At 47.2% G+C, this 20,067-nt stretch overlaps 1 protein-coding gene across 3 annotated transcripts in view; it reads left to right on the forward strand.

The window, feature by feature from the left end:
- The window catches only part of FBLN5 (fibulin 5), an 84,397-nt gene that overhangs the window by 6,031 nt on the left and 58,299 nt on the right, over nt 1-20,067 (forward strand). For all 3 annotated transcript variants that reach the window (XM_082451376.1, XM_082451375.1, XM_082451374.1), the window contains 2 exons: nt 234-285; nt 4,117-4,371. In XM_082451376.1, coding sequence (XP_082307502.1) covers nt 234-285; nt 4,117-4,371 — 307 coding nt within the window. The remainder of the gene's footprint in view (nt 1-233; nt 286-4,116; nt 4,372-20,067) is intronic.

The raw sequence follows: 20,067 nt of genomic DNA on the forward strand, positions 1-20,067 counted from the left end.
CAATGATGCAGGGGCTTAAAAAGTAATGCTAAAGTGTAAAATGATTGTAAGAAAATACCCAAAAAAGGGACAAATAGGGGTTATAACACAGATGTTGGTATTATAAATGCCTTGTTTCTTTAACCATTTTCCTTACCTCCTGTGATGCAGTTAGAATACTTTTATAGTGAAAGAAAAAAAAAAGGTAAGTAAGCAAAATGACCTCTCCTGTTTCTCTCTCTCCCTTCCTGCAGCAACAATGCACTAACGGCTTTGACCTGGACCGCTCGTCAGGACAGTGTTTAGGTAGGAGGCCACTGAAGATCCTTCTCTGGGCGGGGTGCAGGGACAGCCCGATCACAGGACCATTTCTGTCTCAGCCGTCATTCAGTATTGTCAAATCTGTATCAGCCTTGCCCGTGGAAGAAAACAGTGCCACGGTATGGTTGAAATCAACGACACCCTTCCATTGATCACCTTCTTTGTGCCTGGCACTGGGTAAGCCCTGCGACAGGGCAAAGATGAGGAAGAATTGATCCCCAGCCTCAAGGAGCTCTCCATCTGTATCAGTTTCCTAGGGCTGCCTTTACAAATTGCCACAAGCCTTAGTGGCTTAAACAACACAAATATATGATCTCACAGGTGCGCAGGTCAAAAGCCCGATGGGAGTTCTACCAGGCTAACATTGAGGTGATGGCAGGGTGGTGTTCTTTTCTGGAGGCTTGAGGGAAGAATCCATTTTCTTGCTCATGCATATTGTTGGCAGAATTCAGTTTCTGTTTTTTAAAAATTGAGATGTAATTGACATACAACATTGTGTAAGTTTAAGGTGTGCAATGTGTTGACTTGATACACTTATGTATTACAATGTGATGACCACTGTAGCTTAGCTCACACCTCCCTCACATCACATAATTACCATTTCTTTTTTGTGTTGAGAACATTCAGGATTTACTCTCTTAGCATTTTTCAAGTATGCAATACAGTGTTGTTCATTATAATCACAATACTGTGCATTATTTCCTTAGAAGTTATCTTCTAACTGGAAGTTTGTACCCTTTACATCTCCCCATTTCCCCCACCCCCCAGCCCCTGATAACCACCATTCTATTCTCTATTTCTGTAAGTTTGGCTTTTTGGATTCCACACATAAGTGATATCATGTAGCATTTGTCTTTCTCTGTCTGCCTTATTTCACGTAGCATAATGCCCTCAAGGTCCTTCCATGTTGCTGCAAATGGCAGGTTTTCCTTCTTTCTCATGGCTGAGTAATATTCATATGATTATTATTAATATTATATTATTCATAGGATGATAATATTAATAATATCACATCTATCTATCTATCTATCTATCTATCTATCTATCTATCTATCTATCTATCCATCCCAAATCTTTATCCACTGATGCACATTTAGGTTGTTTCCATATTTTGGCTATTGTGAATAGTGCTTCAATCAACATGGCAGTACAGATATCCCTTCAAGATTCTGTTTTCATTTCCTTTGGATATATACCCAGAAGTGGAATTGCTGGATCATATGGTATTTCTAGGTTTAATTTTTGAAGGGACCTCCACACTGTCTTCCATAGTGGCTGCATGGATTTACATTCCCACAGAACTCAGTTTCTTATGGTTGTAGGACTGAGGCCCCTGGTTCCTTGCTGGCTGTCGGCTGAAGGCCTTTCGCAGTTTCTAGAGGCCACCCTCTTCCTTGGCTCATGGCCCCCTCCTCTGTCTTCAAAGCCAGCAAGTTAAGTCCCTCACATGTTTCTGTTGTCTCATCTCTCTGACCAGTCCTCCTGCCTCTTCTTCTACTTTTAAGAATTTGTGTGATTTCACTGGGCCCACTCAGATAATCCCAGATAATTCCCCCATCTCAAGCTCTTCTTTTTTTTTTTTAAGAGTATTATTATTATTTTTAAGAGAACCCTTTTTAAAAAAATTTTGTTTATTTTTGGCTGTGTTGGGTCTTCGTTGCAGCCCGCCGGCTTTCTCTAGTTGTGGCTACTCTTTGTTGCGGTGCGCGGGCTTCTCAGTGTGGTGGCTTCTCGTTGCGGAGCACGGGCTGTAGGCGCACGGGCTTCAGTAGATGTGGCATGCAGGCTCATAGTTGTGGCTCACGGGCTCTAGAGCACAGGCTCTGTAGTTGTGGCGCACGGGCTTAGTCGCTCCGTGGCAGGTGGGATCTTCCCGGACCAGGGCTAGAACCCGTGTCCCCTGCATTGGCAGGCGGATTCTTAACCACTGTGCCACCAGGGAAGTCCCCATCTCAAGGTCTTCTGATTAGCAACTTTAATTCCATTCCATCCATACCTAATTCCCCTTTGCCATGTAACCTAATGTAGCCACAGTTTCCAAGGAAGAGGACAGACATTTTGGGGCTGTTCTCCTAGCTCTCCATCTAGTGTGAGAGGTAGGTCTAGATGGAGTAAACTGTACAGGGTAGAATAAAGTCACTGTCAAGATGAGGTAAAAGCAATCAGCCCTGCAGAAGTAGGGGAGAGAGTGATGCCTTATGTCTGAGGTCAATAAAGAAAGCCTTCACGGAGGTCACATTTGAATTGGGTATTGAAGGATGAATAGGATCCTGAGAAATAGCGTCCCAGGTAGTAGGAACAGCATAAGCAAAGACCAGGGCATTGAAAAGACATTCAGAATATAGACTAGTTTGTTGTGGATGGAGCATAGGGTATAGAAAAGGAATAAGGCTGTCCCCTTGGGGATATATTTACCTTTTTAATGATATTTGATTTAGGCCAAATCATTTGTAGTCTCTGAGCTTAGTTAGGGTTGAAAAGAATGATGGGTGGTGGGGAAAAAAGCCTCGCCTTGGAAGCTCTAGGCTCGCACTTTGACTTAAGGTGAAGGGGGTTGAGATTGTGCCAAGGGATGCAGAGAGGGGTGGCAGCCGTCTTTTGTGGCCCACCAGTTTTAATGACGCTTTCAGGCTTACAGCTGGAAAATGGGACTCCACGCTTCCCTTTCCCGAGGCGGGAGTTGGCACGAGTCTCAGATGAGGTGGCTGGGGTGAGCGGTCAGGGTTCCGGCCTCTCTCTCCCAGCCTCCAGCCCCGCATGGAGCAGACCCCAAGGCTGGTGGGAGGCCCCGGTGCGGGGGGTCAGGGCAGCTGCTCATGCTGGCGCCTCAGTTCAGGCCTCCCCTGTCCCTGGCCCCGCAAGGCTGATTTTCTAGAGAACCTACCCCCCTGCCACTCCCACACCCCGCTCTAGACACAACAAGCAGAGCACCAGCCTGGCTGGAAACGGGCCCTGTTTGTTGGCACGGTGTGAGCCGACTCTCAAGTAAGCCTCTGCTTTCCTAATAAGAAACTAGCTCTCGGCCAAGCCTTGTCTTTCTGGATGCAGCGGACTCTTTCTCCCTGCCCAGCCGTTATTTGGAGTAGAAGTGGGTACAATTATTAGGTCCATCCCAGCGTTTCCCGAGTGTCATATGGACACAAAAGAGTACCTGAGATGTTTTTAGGTGATACATCCACAGGTAAACAATCTTTGTTTTGATAGTTATATATTTATTTTTACTTACCTTCTATTTTTGATCATTGATAGGGTTTTTTTCATTTGCTGTCGTGATGTAAGATGAAAAAAATATGTTTACTTGGGTTTTCTTTTTCTTTCTTTTTTTTTTATGTGGCCCATTTTAAAAGTCTTTATTGAATTTGTTACAATATTGCTTCTGTTTTATGTTTTGGTTTTTGGGCCCCGAGGCCTGTGGGATCTTAGCTGCCTGACCAGGGATGCAAACCCACACCCCCTGCATTGGAAGGCGATGTCTTAACCACTGGACCGTCAGGGAAGTCCCAACTTAGGTTTTCAATGTGGGTTCATTTAAGAGAAAAGTATTAAGCGTGTGACAGTACAGGTTTTGGTAGCTATGGCCCAAACGTCATGATGATGGTATTTGATGGCTGATGTTTGGGTGACACTTGTCAATTTGATTCAGTTCAGCCAGTATTTGGGGAGTAGCTGCCAGGCACAGCCCTACATGTTTGGGAGCAGATTCTGGTAAAGAGTGTTTTGGGGTCCTTCATGGCGTTCTTGGTACAGAGATCTGCTGAAATTTGCACAATGTGGCCAAGGGGCCATTAACGCCTGTCCTTTCTGTGGCCCTTGCAGATATTGATGAGTGCCGGACCATCCCCGAGGCCTGCCGAGGAGACATGATGTGTGTTAACCAAAACGGCGGGTATTTATGCATCCCCCGAACAAACCCAGTGTATCGAGGGCCCTACTCCAACCCCTACTCCAACCCCTACTCAGGTCCGTACCCAGCAGCTGCACCCCCGCTGTCAGCTCCAAACTACCCCACGATTTCGAGACCTCTCATGTGTCGCCTTGGATACCAGATGGATGAAGGCAACCAGTGTGTAGGTGAGTAGCCCAGCGTCCTAGGCTTCCTCTCCATTGGTGAAGGCATCGTCCTAGTGTAGCAGGTCAACCCCAAATGGGAAGTCAGTTCCCATGCAATGAACCAGTGAAACAACCTACGTTCTACATGGTTCTTTCACTCTTAGCAGCCTGTGTCTCTGGGTACCCTCCCACCTAGGGAGGAGTTTAGTTTGCTGTCTCATTGACAGTCCTCCAGAAAGCCAATTTGTTTTTTCTTTATTTTCATCTATCTATCTGTCTATCATCTATGTATCTATCGATCGATCTATCTACCTATCATCCATCATCTATCTGTCATCTATCTATCAATCATTCATCTATGTATCTGTCTATCTGCCTTTAGATCATATCTATCATCTATCTGTTTGAAGACCAAGGTCATGTTTTCTCTCTTCGATAACAAATATATCTGGTCAGATGTAGTAAGTGAATCCCAGAGAGAAGATCTAGAAAGGACCAGCTTTCTAGGGTCTTCAGCATCACTCACCCTTGACTGGAACGTTTGCTCCTGAAACAAAAGAAGCCTTGAGGGCCAAGGCCAACTGTTCTGGAAAGAAAGTGGGTTCCTTGGGTGGGGACCAGGGTTCTTTTGACCAAAAGGAACCTCGCTGATGGGAGCTCGTAGCAAGAGTGGACCTTGGGGAGGAAGGAGACGCCATATGCCATGATGTCCCCAGGCTGTTGGAAAGTGGTGTGACAGGTGCCCTGGTATGCACTGGTGCTCTGTTGGCCAGTGTGGCCTTGGTGGAGGTTTACCTGGGATCCTCCCTTGTTGCTTCAGCTTTGGTTGGACCAAAACTTTGCAACTGTCTCCAGCTTTGGGAGATGGTCTAGAGTGATGATGGCTCCAAAGTTGTTTGATCATGCACCCCATCTGCAAAATCTTTCTGAGCCTGGACCCTTACTATATGCATGTTTATAAATTACATGCATATCCTGTTATTCTAATATGGTTGGAGGAGTGTAAAGTATATGTAAGAGATAGAAAAATTTAAAGGATGTGATCAAAAGAAATATGAATTGAAATTCTAATATTTCCTTCCTATACCCTGAAAGTTTGGTAGACCATCAGTCTACTTAGTGAGATTTTTGTTGGTCCCATTTCAGGGCTCTGAAGTGTTGAGCTGTAACCCACTGTTAGAGAGGCTGTGTTGGTGATTTTGTAATGTCTTCTATATGTTCATGCAAATGAGTGCATTTCCATTTGACTACATGGAAATAATGTGCAAACAAGTATCATTCAGAGCTAAAAGGGAAATTGGATACACCTTAACTAAACTTCTCTATTCTTACTCGTCTCAAGGGGTGTGTGTGTGTGTGTGTGTGTGTGTGTGTGTGTGTATGTGTGTGTGTGGGGGTGGGCAGGGAGCTGGCCGATGGTCACTTTGAACATATATGAGTGTTCATGGGAAAGAGTAGACTGAATCAAGCCGTGGACTGAAGTGCTGGTGGGGACGATAGTAACGTACTTCCTTACAACCAGTAGAACAATAGACCGCTGTAACTGGCAGGGACTTTAACAGTCTTTAACTGCAGCCTCTTCCTTTTATAAAAAAGGGAATGTGAGCTCCACCAAGTTAGGTAATTACGGGAGTCCAGCTCTCCTGACAACCAGCCTACATTTTCCTAACTTGCCCATGTGACCTGTCTCGTTTGGTAGAAAAGAAATGATCCCGAAGCAAATGCAGAGAAAGAGAGGTTGGAGGTGGGGTGATGCTCTTCCAAGATGTCCTGTGGGGCTGGATAAGCTGAGTGACCAGGTGCACGTCTCGAAGTGAGGAAGGGGGTGGAGTGACCCGCCGAGTCACTCCAGGGTTTTGGGAGGGGCTTCGGGTGGCTGTAGGGCTCCCTGATGTCTTGGGCAGTCCTGCAGGCCCCTTTTGGGGAACAGCCTGGCGTGGCCACGGGGCTCTCTGAAACACCCCCTCCCTCCCACAGCCCTCTTTCCAGGATCCCAGTGCCCTCGAGAATAAGATGCGGCTGGGAACCCTGTTCATCTCCTGGTCCCTGTGACGTCATGCACTTTTACAGGCCCCCAACCTGTCACACGGGAGATGTGGAGTCTTCATAATGGCCCTTTTGTAAGGAGAATACGATCCAGGAACCCTAGGAGTTCTGGCACCCGGCCCGTCCACTTCCAAAAAGTTCAGCCTTATGCATTCATAAGTCCCAGGTTCCTTCCAACCTCCCTTCACCCCACCCTGCCTTTTCTGGTTTACACAGGTCCTTCTGGGCATTATGAGAGGGGAAGTCATGGGGAGGGGGCCCCAGAAGGGCGGGAACAGGGATGAGAGAGGTGGGCCTGGGAACAGGCCACAAGGAAGCAGGGCTCAGAGACGGAGGAAGAGGGGGGAGGAACCAAAGGAACCGAGAGGGGGACATTGTTGAGAAAGGAGAAGGAGGTGATTGGGGTTGTCACTGCCAGAGAAGGAGTGTCCCTGTTTCCCAGAATGTAGTTCTGATCCTGGGGAGGAAGCTGGAGTGAGCAGCTCCAGTGTGATGGGGAGAATTGGGAAACGCTTCTAAAACTTGGGTGCTCTGCGAGAGGAGGACCACATCTCCAGGGGGCCTTCTCCTCCTCCTTCTCCTCAATGTAGAAAATAATCAACAACAGTAATGATGCCAGCAGTAGGAATAAAACCAAACACGTAGTGCTGCATGCCAGGATCTTTACCTGAATGAACATGTTGAATCCTCAGCACAACCCCTGCGGTAGGACTATTGTTGTTCCTGTTGGCCCTGAAGCACAGAGAGGTTAAGAATCTGTCCAAAGTCACACAGCAAATGAGGGCCGAGCCAGGATTTGAACCCATTCAGGCTCTGGATGAGGAAACTGAGGCTCAGCGAGGTAAAAGTTTGTTCAAGCCTCTCAAGAGTTAGTCCTGGAGCCATGATGAAAAACTAGGGCCTTCTCTTGCCTTTTTTTTCTGTAAATAAATTTTTGTTCTGTAAAACTTTGAACCTAGACAAAAGCAGAGAGATCATAATGAACACTTGTCTACTTTTCACCCAGTTTGGTAATTGTCGACACAGACCCACTCTCATTTCTTCTTTACTCTGACCCAGTGGATCAATTTAAAGCAAATCTCAGGCATCAGATCATTTTATCCTTAAATACTTCAGAATGTATCTCTAAGAGATAAAGCTTCTTCAAAAAATCATAGTCACAATACCGTTATCAAACCTACAGAAATCAACAATAATTCCTTTTTATCGTTAAATATCTGGGTGGGATTCAACTTTCCTTGGTCATTTCATAAATGTCCCCTTTCTATTGTTTTCTTTTAGAATCAGATCCAAACAAGGTCTACAGATTGCATTTGGTTGACAAATCTCTTAACTACCTCTTAATCTTCCTTGTCTCTCTTACCACGTGTTTGTTGAAGAGGCTGAGTCGTTTGTCCTGTAGAATTTCCTACATTTCGGATATTGCTGCTTGTGTTCTTGGGGTGGTATTTAACGTATTCCTTCAACCCCTCTATTCTTCCGTAAACTGGTAATAGTTAAATCTAGAGACTTGATCCAATTGAAGTTTAAATTTTTGGGCCAACTGTTTCCTACGTAGTGCCCTTGCTCTTTTGTCCTTTCCATGCCCTGGTTTCTTCCCATAAACTGTAAGTAAGTCTGCCTTAAAAAAAGCAAGTGGACACTTTTCACTGAGGCTTACTCTTTCTGGGTTTTGGACCCACTTTCAAGGCAGCAATTTCCTGCCTTGTCCCCTGCCTCTGCAGGCTGGGCAGGGCCAGGCTCAGAGCCCGGGTCCCCTGAAGCCCTGAGCTTCCTTCTTGACCTCTCTGTTTGGTGTTCCACTTGGGAGGTGACTAGACCCTGCTCTTTCTGGAACAAAGTTTGGCCTCAGATTTGAGTCCACAAGCCCCAAGATGTAAATCTGGATCACTCAGGACCTTTGCAGGCAGAGTGATGCAGGCAGTAATCCAAGAATTACAGTTCAGGAACCAAGAAAATCTTTGTCATCAAGAAAACTGGCATCTTGGCTTGGGGTTGCTCAGCACCAGGGCAACTTCCATGAGGGTGGTGGACTCATGGCTGGTTAGAATGTGTCCCCCAGATGCTGGCCCCTTGGGAGATCTGGTGGTCAGCATCTCAGAGGATGGAGAGCCAGATAGACATGGTTACTGGCAACCAGGAAAGGGCTGATGCAGGAAAAGCAGAATGCTGTGGAGTTAACAGTGTTGGTGCTGAAGACTCGGGGAAGGGCGAGCTGAGCAATTGGGGCACCTGGGATTTGAACCCCTGTTAAGGAACCTTTCTATTATCATACTGCCTCTGAGAATAGGACCTTTGACTAGGGTCCCTGAATGTTGATGCCACTTGTTTACGCGTATTTGTCCCGTTTGGGGCTCAACTCGTCACCACTCTGGGTGGACATTCTTCGTTCTGGCTTTGCTAATCAGCTTGGCTCAGTGTCAAATCTAGGGACTCCACCAATAACTAATGCTCGTGAAATGTTTCACAACTGAGAAAGCAGCCTTTTACTAGAGCCGCACTACCCCAGGGACTGAAGGAATTCCTCTGGTCATTTGTGAAGTTACAAGCAATATCTTTATACTCCCTCCTGGCCTGGGGTTTTCTCATTGATCAAAGCGCCTGGGCGGGCAGAGAGGAACACAAATGGATCCTTTTGGAAGATGAATGGCATTGGCCTGAGGCTTTCCCTTGAGTTATTTTTCCTGAAAGCCAGCCAACGTGTATTCAGTCACTGTTTATAGAGCACCTCTTTGGTGCCAGGCTCTGGCTTAGGCACTGAGGGGGCAGGGAGTCTGGGCACAGCCGTGGGGCTGTCTTCAGAGCTTTCCGTCAAGGAAGGGAGATTAGTCACGGAACAAGCAGCTGAACTACTAGGCGGCCTCTGATTGATTCCTGAGAAGTTCGAAGAGAAGGCAGAGATGGGAAGGCTGTGTGTGCTGGAGTGGAGAGGGCTGGAACTGGGAAGCCAGCCAGGCCTTGATTCTCACCTTGGTTTGGCCACTTCCTGGCTGTGAGACTGGAGCCTCAGTTTCCTCATCTGTAAAATGGGTACAACAATGCCTACCTCACAGATAACACGTGAAAATATCTTGCCCGGTGTCTGCACGGAATATCACGTGGTAAATGTTAATTGAGAAAGATTCTAGGGTCTTGGGATAACCTGTAGCGAGTCATCGAGTCTGAAAATGTATTGAGGGCCTAGTTCTTGAAAACTTTTGAAATGACCTAAAACCGAGCGTGGTACTCACCCACCTTGCAGACCTTGCTGGGCTTTGCCCAGTTCAGTGCTTAATGAGACTTCAGTCAGATGCTTCGAGACGCCAGCAAAGGCTAGGTTTATTTAATTGTGGAACAAAACAATTAACTACCCAGCAGGTAAGACAAGGGCAAGAGTGTTTGGATGGGGCAGCTGCCTGCAGGCTTTTCTTCTTACTTTTTTAATACAGGTTTGAAACCAAGTCCTCCGGATGAGACTGGAAAGAGAGTACAGGAAGCAGAAACCACTCGGTTCTTTAGCTGCTAAAGGCATCGGGACCAGGCAGGCCTGGTGAGGAGGGGGACCCAGGATTGAGGTGGGACACAGTCAGGTTTGCTCAGATGTCCTTGTGAACTGGGCCTCAGCAAGCCTGTTCACATGCGGCACCCCCACTCAGGTTGTCCCATCTTGCTTCAGGTCTCTCCCAATCATTGGCCGGGACGGTGAGCAAGCAGCTCAGCCTCTCTGAACCTCAGTTTTTCCATCTGTAAATAGGGATGACAGCATTAACTATTAGTGTAGGATATTTGTGAGAATTCAATGAGATAGTCCATGTGCCTGGTCTAGTATGGAGTCTGGCTCTCAGTAGGGGTTAATAACAGTTAGTTGTTATAATGTTATTTTTACTGTGTCAGATCTCATCATTCCGTGATGAATTCTCCTACTCCAAACGCCTAGTCCTGTTATTCTGTTTTTGTTTATTCTTTCCTCTGGGAATTAGACTTAAGAATGCAAGGCTTTTAGAGGGTTGAGGGTTGAATTCTTGCCACTTTCAGTGGCAGGGGTTGGGGTTACTTGTGCTTCCAAGGAGAATGCAACAGAGAAGGGGCTCCAGGAGGTTGTTCAGAGCAGCTCTTCTTAGACGTGAATGTGCCCCTGAGTCACCTGGGGAAATGCAGAATCTGACTCTGCAGGTCTGGTCTGGGGCCTGAGGTTCTGCATTTTGCAGAAGCTCCTGGATGGTGTGACGCTGCTGGTCCAGGAAGGCTCTTGTCCATCTGTCTACTCTTAGATAGGCCTGCATGTAAAGAAAGGGAGAAACTTTATTTTTTAAATGAAATTCCCGTATTATATGACTCTGTTAGAAGAATGTATTACTTTTGTTTAAAAACAAAACCAAAAAAATCCAAAAGAAATGTTTTTAAAGCCTAAATTGAAGCAGCATGCTGTAGTGGTAAAGACAGGACATCAGTAAGGGCTGCACTCTGATCCCAGATTAGCTGTGTGCCGTTAAGAAAGTCACTTGGCTTCTCTGGCCTAAGGTTTATTATCTGTAAAAAGAAGGGATTAGGGGTCTTAATATGGGGTCTGTGGATGGAATTTAGGGGATCCATTTTCGTCTTTTTTCTCTCCTAACTTCTAATGAAATTTAGTATTATTTTTCTTTATAGAGGCAGTTAAGCCACAGGACTCTTAGCAATACCTGTGGCAGTATTAACAAGAGAAACACAGATATTTATACATCACATTACAGCTCTACCAGTTATTCTGACATATTTTGAAGTTTTTGATGTATTTTGAAATATTATTTTGAGGTATTCTCACTTACCGTTACTTCAAAATTGTAGGAGATATTAGACCTGCTGTCCAATCTTGTCATTTCTAATTTTTGTCACTGATAAAGAAGCGTGTATATTACTATACATATTACACATTTGTTTAAAAAATATTTTGATAACTGTCTTTCAGTGTAATTGGGTTCTTTCATAATCCTGTGAATTTAATGTATGCAATTAAAAGCATTATTCTGACAAAGGGTCCATGGCTTCATCGGTCTGCAAAACACATTCCCTGGACCAGATGATTTCTTCAATTCCCAGTCCTTAGGAAAGATAATGTTTGTTTCCAGACAGCCTGGGTTTTCTGTTAACTCCTGCTCTCCTGGATCGCTCGTGATGTCGTCCTTCTCTACTTGTGTGATTCAACCAGCCCACGTGCTTGGTGACATCTTCGGCTAGGACCATGTCAGTCCTCCACTTATGAGGAAGCCCGAACCACCCACAGTTGGAGCCGCCCATGGGGACTGGCCCAGGCCTGTGGTGAGGTCCGGGACACTGGCCAGCCTCTGCGCTGGGTGGGAACCCACCGTGGGGCACGCCCGGCCCTGGGTGCCTTTGTGTGCGGAATAGGCACTTCCCCGCTGCCTAGCGTGGCAGTTTTCTCAATGAACCACAACTTTTTCTTGGCTCTCACCTTATGTTCCTCGGTCTGGTCGTGTTCCTTTTCAATATGTTCCATTCTGGGATTAGCCAGTTGTGTGTGAAGAGCAAGTGTGGGTGTTGCAAGAGGATGGAGAAGTGGGAACTTTGAGCAGCAGCACGGTCCAGCTTTGCTTTTGATGGTTCCAGTGAAGGCAGGTGTTGAGGCCACATCTCCAGAGAGCCCCTGCTGGAGGACCGTTGCAGCCCGTTTAGCCACGTGTGCTTGAAATTAGTGGGAGGTGCATGTTACGATGCTTCTCAGAGAGGCGCAGTGGTTCTGGATGTGTGGGAAGGCGTCCGTACCTCCTCCTTTGTTGTCGAGACTGGTTGTAGATTTCTTTTCAAAGACCCTTTTGATGAAGGGGGGTGAGCACACCACAGGCAAACTTGAGAGCAGAACTGCTCGCGTAGGTTCTGTGCCCGCCTTGGCAGCTTCTGCGGGAGCTCCGCATGGCTCTGATCTGCGTGTGTGCATGGTGTCTGCGGCTCCTGCTCCCACCCCAGCGTGATGCAAGAAACAGAGTGATTTGGGAACTCTCTGTGCTATTAGGAAAGGATTAAATGAAATAAAGAAGTAAAAATACCATATGAAAGCAAAGTATTAGTGTCATGGAGAGTGTGTGCATGCGTACTGATTGAAAACCATATGAAACTGATCAGTATGGTCAGTTTCAAAATCAGTATGAAACTGATTAAAACCATAAATTAGGAATCATATTTAATGTTGCCAACAACAGCCTCAAGTAAATATCGTCTGCGAGACGCAAGTTATATCTGCTGTTACCCAAAGAAAGGGGATCTTTGTTTTCTCAAAGGCCTGGAGGGAGTCGGTGACTAGGCCAGGGAGTGGTGGAAGGCAGTTGGATGCGTGGGGAGAGCGTGGGTTCTCGATTCAGAGATGCTGGGGTTTGAACCCCATCCCCGCACAGGTGCCTGGCTCCGAGCGGTAAACCCTTTGAGTGGCCTGTCTACCAGATGGGATGATAGTACTTACCTTGTGGGGTTGTTTTTAGCAAAGGATGTGCCGAGTGTCTGATAGTCCTGTCTGCAACCCCTAAGCAATTGCTGCTGTCACTCTCCCTACCCCTTCCCAGAGGGGCAGCAACTCTGTTGCGTCATATCTTACCAATCCCTGCCCAGCCACAGGGGCAGACAGGGGGCAGGTGCTTGCTGGCAGCTTATCCCTGGTGGGGAGGTTTGAGGCGGGAGAGGGAAAGGGGAGGAATTCCCTGGCGGCCCAGTGGTTAGGACTCTGTGCTTCCACTGCAGGGGACACGGGTTCGATCCCTGGTCAGGGAACCAAGATCCCGCATGCCAAGCGGTGTGGCCAAAAAGAAAAAGATGGCGAGGGAAAGGCACCGCCTTTGGGTTTGTGACGACGTGCTGATTCTTCTCCCCGGCTCCACTCAGCCAGAGGGCCTGCCTTTGAGCTGTTCTCTGGGGCCCTCTTACCCCTGGGGGTGCCTAGGAGGCAGATGGGTACATTCATTCTCTTCCTTTGGCTGCCAGCCTCTTTGGACACATGGACACGCAGACAGACAGAAAGACAGACTCCAGGCCACGCTGGCCAGGCAGGCAGTGACTGGGAAGTGCTGGTGGGCTGGTCTGACCCGTCATCAGAGAGACCCCTGAGTCAGATGACCCCCGAGCAGTCTGGCTGGTCTCCCGCTTGGAGGCAGAAAGGCCGCGGCTTCCCGGCAGCCCCCAGGTGTGTGACAGAGGGCAGGCAGGTGCCCACGTGCTCTCACCAGGGCGTGGGTGTTGGGAGTTGGGACTGTGGCGGGAGGGTTCCTTGGATGCAGCCACTGTGCCGGCATCCGCCGTTTATCCTCAGCATCTGGCAGCGTGAATTCTCAATAAGCTATTGACAACTAATGAATGAATGAGTGAAGAGATGAATGGAAGGAGAGTGTGGGCACCGTTCAACTCAGGCGAGTGGGGGTACCTTCACTCGCTTCCACACTCGGTCTCTCATCACCCCTCAGAGCCCACCCCCGACCGGCCCCCGCTGTGCTGGGTGCCGAGGGAGGACCAAGATGACCAAGTGTCTCTCTGTTCCTTGAACGCCAGGGCCGTGGTTACTGTGTGTGCCCCCGCACCTGGCATGCTTCCTTGGACCACCGGCACTCAGTGGGTGTTGAACTGAATTGAATTTACACTGTAGCTGAGGGGCTGATGGGAAAAGATGCTTGTGAAGAACCATCTGTTCAGACTGATTTACAAAGAGACCCACCTCCACCACCCTTTCCGCTTTGGGCTGTGCCACAGGGGAAATCTGTGGTAGGCTGTGTTCTTTCCACCTTGGACCTGGGACTTTGTTTCTCTGCCATGGGAGGGATTGGCTCTCAGGGATCCGCCTCCAGCCAGGGTCAGCTCCTCACAAAACTCCAAGGGGCGCCGTTCAATTGTATGACATGCCGTTGGCATCCCCTGGAGCCCAGCAACCAGCAGGAGACTCCTGTTTGTCTTGGAAACAGAGGTGCATGCTTGGGGAAGGGTCCCTGGGCCATCTCCTTGGGGGCTGGCAGGGAAAGGACATTCACAGGATTCCTTCCCTCCAGAGGGACTCAGACATCAGACTGGATGTTAAGGACTGACCTCCCATTCCCCTCGGCTTGTCGGAGCCGGGCCAGAGGGGAGATGGGGACAGCCAGCGCTGGGCCCTGCCCCAGGCAGCCAGCATCCACAGGCTCCAGGGGACGCGGGCGGGTCGGGGCTGGGAGGCGGTGAGGCATGGGGGACTTGTCAGTGTGAACTGACTTTCCTTCAAGCTAAAACATTTGCAGAAACCCAGCCAGAGTTGATTTATGAGCCCCACATATTTCACAGGTCTTAACGCATCCCCCAGGAATCAATGAGGTCAGACAGAACAGACTTTGCATCCGGAATCAGTATGAAATTGGCATCTTCAACAGTTCCCATGGGAAGCGAGGGATAATAATTTAAGGGAGATTATATTAAATATTGCAAAGACACAAAAAACCTGGACTCGCTTCATTCCCGTTGGGGAGAAAGACAAGTCATCTGTTTTCTGCATCTGAGCTGGATGAGGGGTGGCCATTTCTGCTGAAGCCACCGTGACCAAAATGAAGCATGATGGGAGGGGGGCGCTAGGGCGGGCGATGAACTCAGAGCCAACTTAGCAGTGACCACAGCATCCTGTACTGTGTCCTCTGCTGCATGCTCTGTAACTGTGATAAATAGACATTTGTGATTATTTATTTAATGTCTCGCTGTCCAGCAGGAATTTTCTGTCTTGTTCACCATTGTATTTTTAGCACCTGATAAATATTTGTTGAACAAGCAGGAAAGCGACATGCGGTGAATTGTGTGTATAGTGTTCAGATGAGTGAGAGAAACTGATTACATCTCAGGTACAGTTGTCCACATAGATTAATTTATTATCATTAATGGACTTCATTCATTTATCATTTCCATGCTGGGGTCTGTGCTGTGCACACAAAGATAAATCAGGCATCATCACCACCTTCGGGAATTCACACTCTCTTGCCAGGAGTTGAGGTAGGTTGGTAGGACGTAGGGAACCCAACACATACGTAGTTACAGCCCAAGGTAATGGGACAGCAGCCAAAGCAGGTATGAGGCTCTGTGTTGGCCCTGGCTGGAGTGATCATAGAATCCTTCCATAAGGACAGGTGTTACACATCTGTGCATCCATTTGATTATTACAGATATTCACTGAACACGTCCCTGTGTCAGACACTGCCAAGTCCTGGGAGGGGATCTAAAGATGAATAAGAGTTGGTCCCTGCCTTCAAGATCTCACTGCTGAGCAGATGTGAGTGGGAGTTGGGGAAGGGTGCGTGCACATAACTCGTCAGTGTCTTTACATGAGCCAGAGTGTGAGAGGTGGTGAGAGCAGTGTGGCCGGGTGCTGTAGGGGTGCCCGCAAGGAATAGGGATTCTGCTCTGGCAATGGATATGATGGCCTCTAAGTCGATGTTTGGAGGCTTGAGTAGAATTTTCATGTGGGAGGTGGGGAAGGGCTTTCTGGGTTGAGGGAACAGCCTGGGCAAAGACATGGAGGCCAGAAACTTCACGGCACATTGAGGACTACCGGTGAGGACCAGCCTTGGTCACGAGCCCATTGGTCACCTGCCCATTTACGACAGCCAGTGCGTGGCTGCAGCATGGACATGGGGTGGGGTCGGGGCAGCCGTAGAGTGAGAGATGAGGCTAAGGAACTTGGCATGGCCTTGAATGCCATGCCAATCTCTTGGGCTCTGTTCTGTAAACACTGGTTTTTAAGTGGTGTCTTGACATCTGTTTGAAGAAGATTCCTGGTTTAGGAGCCCAGGAATTAAATCAAGACTGGGGTCTTGATTTAATCTCATCACTGCAACAAGCTCAGTGGGGGGTCGTGGCTCCTGTTCCCTCTCTTTCGGGGTTCCGTTTCCCCATCTATACAAGAGGGGCTGGACCACAGTCTCCAAGGCTCCCTCCAGCCCTGACCACTCAGGATATGGACATGCTTGTGACAACTAGGTGAGGGTACCTACTGGAGGCAGGTAGATTCTAGAGATAGTATCTTTTCACTGGAGGCAGTGATTTTGCAGTAAGTCTAAACTAATGATTGGACCACCTCTAATGATATCGCCTCTATGCTCTCTAAGAGTCCTGGTTGGAGCCTTCTTTTAAGCTTGAGGCAGAGATGAGCCCTTTTTTTGAGTCCCTCCAGGAAAGGGGCATCAGTGGATGATGATGAAATTAGCTCTGACTGTGATGATAGCACATGGCCTGGTCCTGTTAGAAATCTGGCTTTGCCTTTATAACACCTGGGGAGAGTTTGCAAGCAGCTGGAGCAAAACACAAATTCCTTGCAGAGCCAAGAATCTTCTTAGATTGACCAACGGGCTAAGAATGTAAGAGTTCCACCATCAGACATTTCTGGGAAATCCCCACCTCAGACCTTCTAAACAGACCCTTTTTAAAGGATCGTCTCAATCTCATTTAGCTCTAGAGAGCAAGAGCTGGCCCAGGACCAGGTGGCGCTGGCCTGTGGTCTGATGGCTACTCACTGTGGGAAGCTGGATCCTATAGTTACATCCTTAAGGGACTCCCTTAATTATAATAATTCCCACTTGAACACTGCCTCTCGCTTTTCCAAATGCTTTCGCATCCACTGAATTCTCAGACAGCCCAGTAGGCAGGCTCAGGATCGTTTTCCCCATTTTAGAGAATACTTGGAAGGGCTCTGTGACTGTCCCAATATCCCACAGTTCGTCCGTGGGAGAGGCCGACCAGAGTGTAGACTTGCTGACTTTCAGACCCTCCTCCTCTGGTGAGATGGGCCAGATGCTCTTTACTGATCACAGGCTACACTGGCCTCCTTTGTCTTCTCAAACAGAGCGTCCCTACCCCAGGACCTTTGCACTTTCAAGTCCCTCTGTTTGGAACTCTCTCTGGTTCATTCTCCTCTTTCAGGCTGCAGCTCGGTAGATGAAACCTTCTTAAAGAGCCTGTCCCTGACCAACCTGTCCAAAGTCACCCTGCAATCATTCTCCATCACAGCCCGTATCATTATTATTTGTCCCAAACTTGAGAGTGTGTAAAATCATCTGGAGGGCTTCAAACACAGATTGCTGGCGCCCACCCCCAGAATTTCTGATTCAGTAGGTCTGGGGTGAGGCTTGGGCTTTCAAGTGATGCTAATCCTTCTGGTCCGGGACCTTACTTTGAGAACCACCGATTGATGACTATCTTTTAGTTAATTAGTTTTATTGAGGCATAAGTGACATGTAACATATTAGTTTCAGGTGCACAGTATAATGATTCAGTGTATATATTGTATCCCCACAATAAGTCTAGTTAACATCCATCACCACACATAGTTAAAAAAATTTTTTTTCTTGTGATGAGAACTTTTAAGATCTACTGTCTACATGAAAATGCAGTATTAACTATAGTCACCATGAGATATATTACATCCCTATGACTTATTTATTTTATAACTGGGTATTTGTACCTTTTGACTCACTTCACCCATTTTGTCTGCCCCTACCCCCTACCTCTGGCAACCACCGATCTGTTCTCTGTATCTATGAGCTTTCTTTCCCTTAAGATTACACATATAAGTGAGGTCTGAGGAGCTGGTCTTTCTCTGACTAATTTCATTTAGCATAATGCCCTCAAGGTCCATCCATGTTGTAGCAAATAGAAAGATTCCCCCCCCCCTTTTTTTTTAAATTTATTTGTTTTATTTATTTATTTTTGGCTGTGTTGGGTCTTCTTTGCTACGTGCGGGCTTTCTTGAGTTGCAGCGAGTGGGGGCTACTCTTCGTTGCGGTGTGTGGCCTTCTCATTGCAGTGGATTCTCTTGTAGCAGAGCACAGGCTCTAGGCGCGGGGGCTTCACTAATTGTGGCACGCGGGCTCAGTAGTTGTGGCTCATGGGCTCTAGAGCACAGGCTCAGTAGTTGTGGTGCATGGACTCAGTTGCTCCGCGGAATGTGGGATCTTCCTGAACCAGGGCTCGAACCTGTGTCCCCTGCACTGGCAGGCGGATTCTTAACCACTGCACCACTGGGGAAGCCCAAGATTTCCCTTTTTTATGGCTGAATAGTATTCTATATTATGTATATACCACATTTTCTTTATCCATTCATCCACAGATGGACATGTGAGTTGTTTCCATATCTTGGCTGTACTTATTTGTTTATTGTCTATTCCATCTCTTATCTTGTTTCTGCTCTATCCCTAGTGCCTGGTCCATCATTTGTATTTGCCAAATGAGTACTGACTGAAGACTCAGTCGGACTCCTTGCTTTATAATCATCCCACACCTAAGAAGGAAGGTCAAACATTGACAGAAACCCTGGGATTTATTTGGTCTGATCTCTTCTCCCCACTACCTTTTTCTTTAACTTTTTTCACACTCAAGTTTTTTCTAAGGGTCATTATTATTATTATTATTTTTATTGAAGTATAGTTGATGTACAAAATTATATGTTACAGGCGTACAACACAGTGATTCACAACTTTAAAGGTTATACTCCATTTATAATAATTATAAAATATTGGCTATATTCCCTGTGTTGTACAATATATTTTTATAGTTTATTTTATACATAATAGCTTGTACCTCTTGATCCCCTATCTCTGTCTTGCCCTTGCCCTCCCTCTCCCCACCGGTAACCACTAGTTTGCTCTTTATATCTGTGTGTCTGTTTATTTTTTTGTTATGTTCACTAGTTTGTTGTTCTAAGGGTCATTATTAAATTTATGTATAGATTTCATGGATGATTTTTATAAAATTCCAATGAATTGCGCTGTCTGGGTTCAAGGAGGGCTGTCCCAAATCCAACCAAGCCATAGGGCATCCGGCCAAGTGTGGCTCCCTGATTCTGCCGTGTCTCTGTGCTGTACTTAAACCTTGATACTCACCTCACCTGTCAGCAGGGGGGGAAGAGCCCACACATCCTCCCTCTTCCCCCTTGGGACAGATTACAGGCGAGCTAGCTGCGACTGGGGTGGGAGGGAGGACACAGGTTAGGACTATGACTCAGGCTTTTCCCTTTGTGACGAGCCGATTGGCACTAAGGGAAGAAACCTTGATCTTCGGCTTGTCAGCACTTTGTTCAAAGAAACTGCAACCCAGCCCAGATGCCACAGCTGTAAACCTCTTGGGAACTTTCTGGGTAAATGAATTAGAATTTTATGACTGGCTTGCGTAGAACACGTCTCCTAACTCCCAAAGTGGTACGTTCAGAACCCTCAAGTGTCTGACGCCTCTCCTACCCTGACATTTCAAAAGAACAAAGTTGAGATTTTGCCAGACTGGAATTGGGTTAGTTTGTTTTTTTTTTCACTAGTGCATTTTATTTTATTTTATTTTTAACATCTTTATTGGAGTATAATTGCTTTACAATGGTGTGTTAGTTTCTGCTGTGTAACAAAGTGAATCAGTTATACATATACATATGTCCCCATATCTCCTCCCTCTTGCCTCTCCCTCCCACCCTCCCTATCCCACCCCTCTAGGTGGTCAGAAAGCACCGAGCTGATCTCCCTGTGCTATGCAGCTGCTTCCCACTAGCTATCTATTTTACGTTTGGAATTGGGTTTTAAATGTAAAATGTGATCTTCCCTGTCTAAGGGGTGTTGAAGATGAGGTCTGAGGTGTTTATGGACCCTCCCAAGGTAGCACTGTGGCTGGGGGAGTGCTGAGAATGGGCTGGGGCCAAGCTGGCCCAGGCTTCGTCCTTTAGTTGGG

This window comes from Balaenoptera physalus (genome assembly GCF_965194825.1).
Source record: "Balaenoptera physalus genome assembly, chromosome: 2".
Taxonomy (NCBI): Eukaryota; Metazoa; Chordata; class Mammalia; order Artiodactyla; family Balaenopteridae; genus Balaenoptera; species Balaenoptera physalus.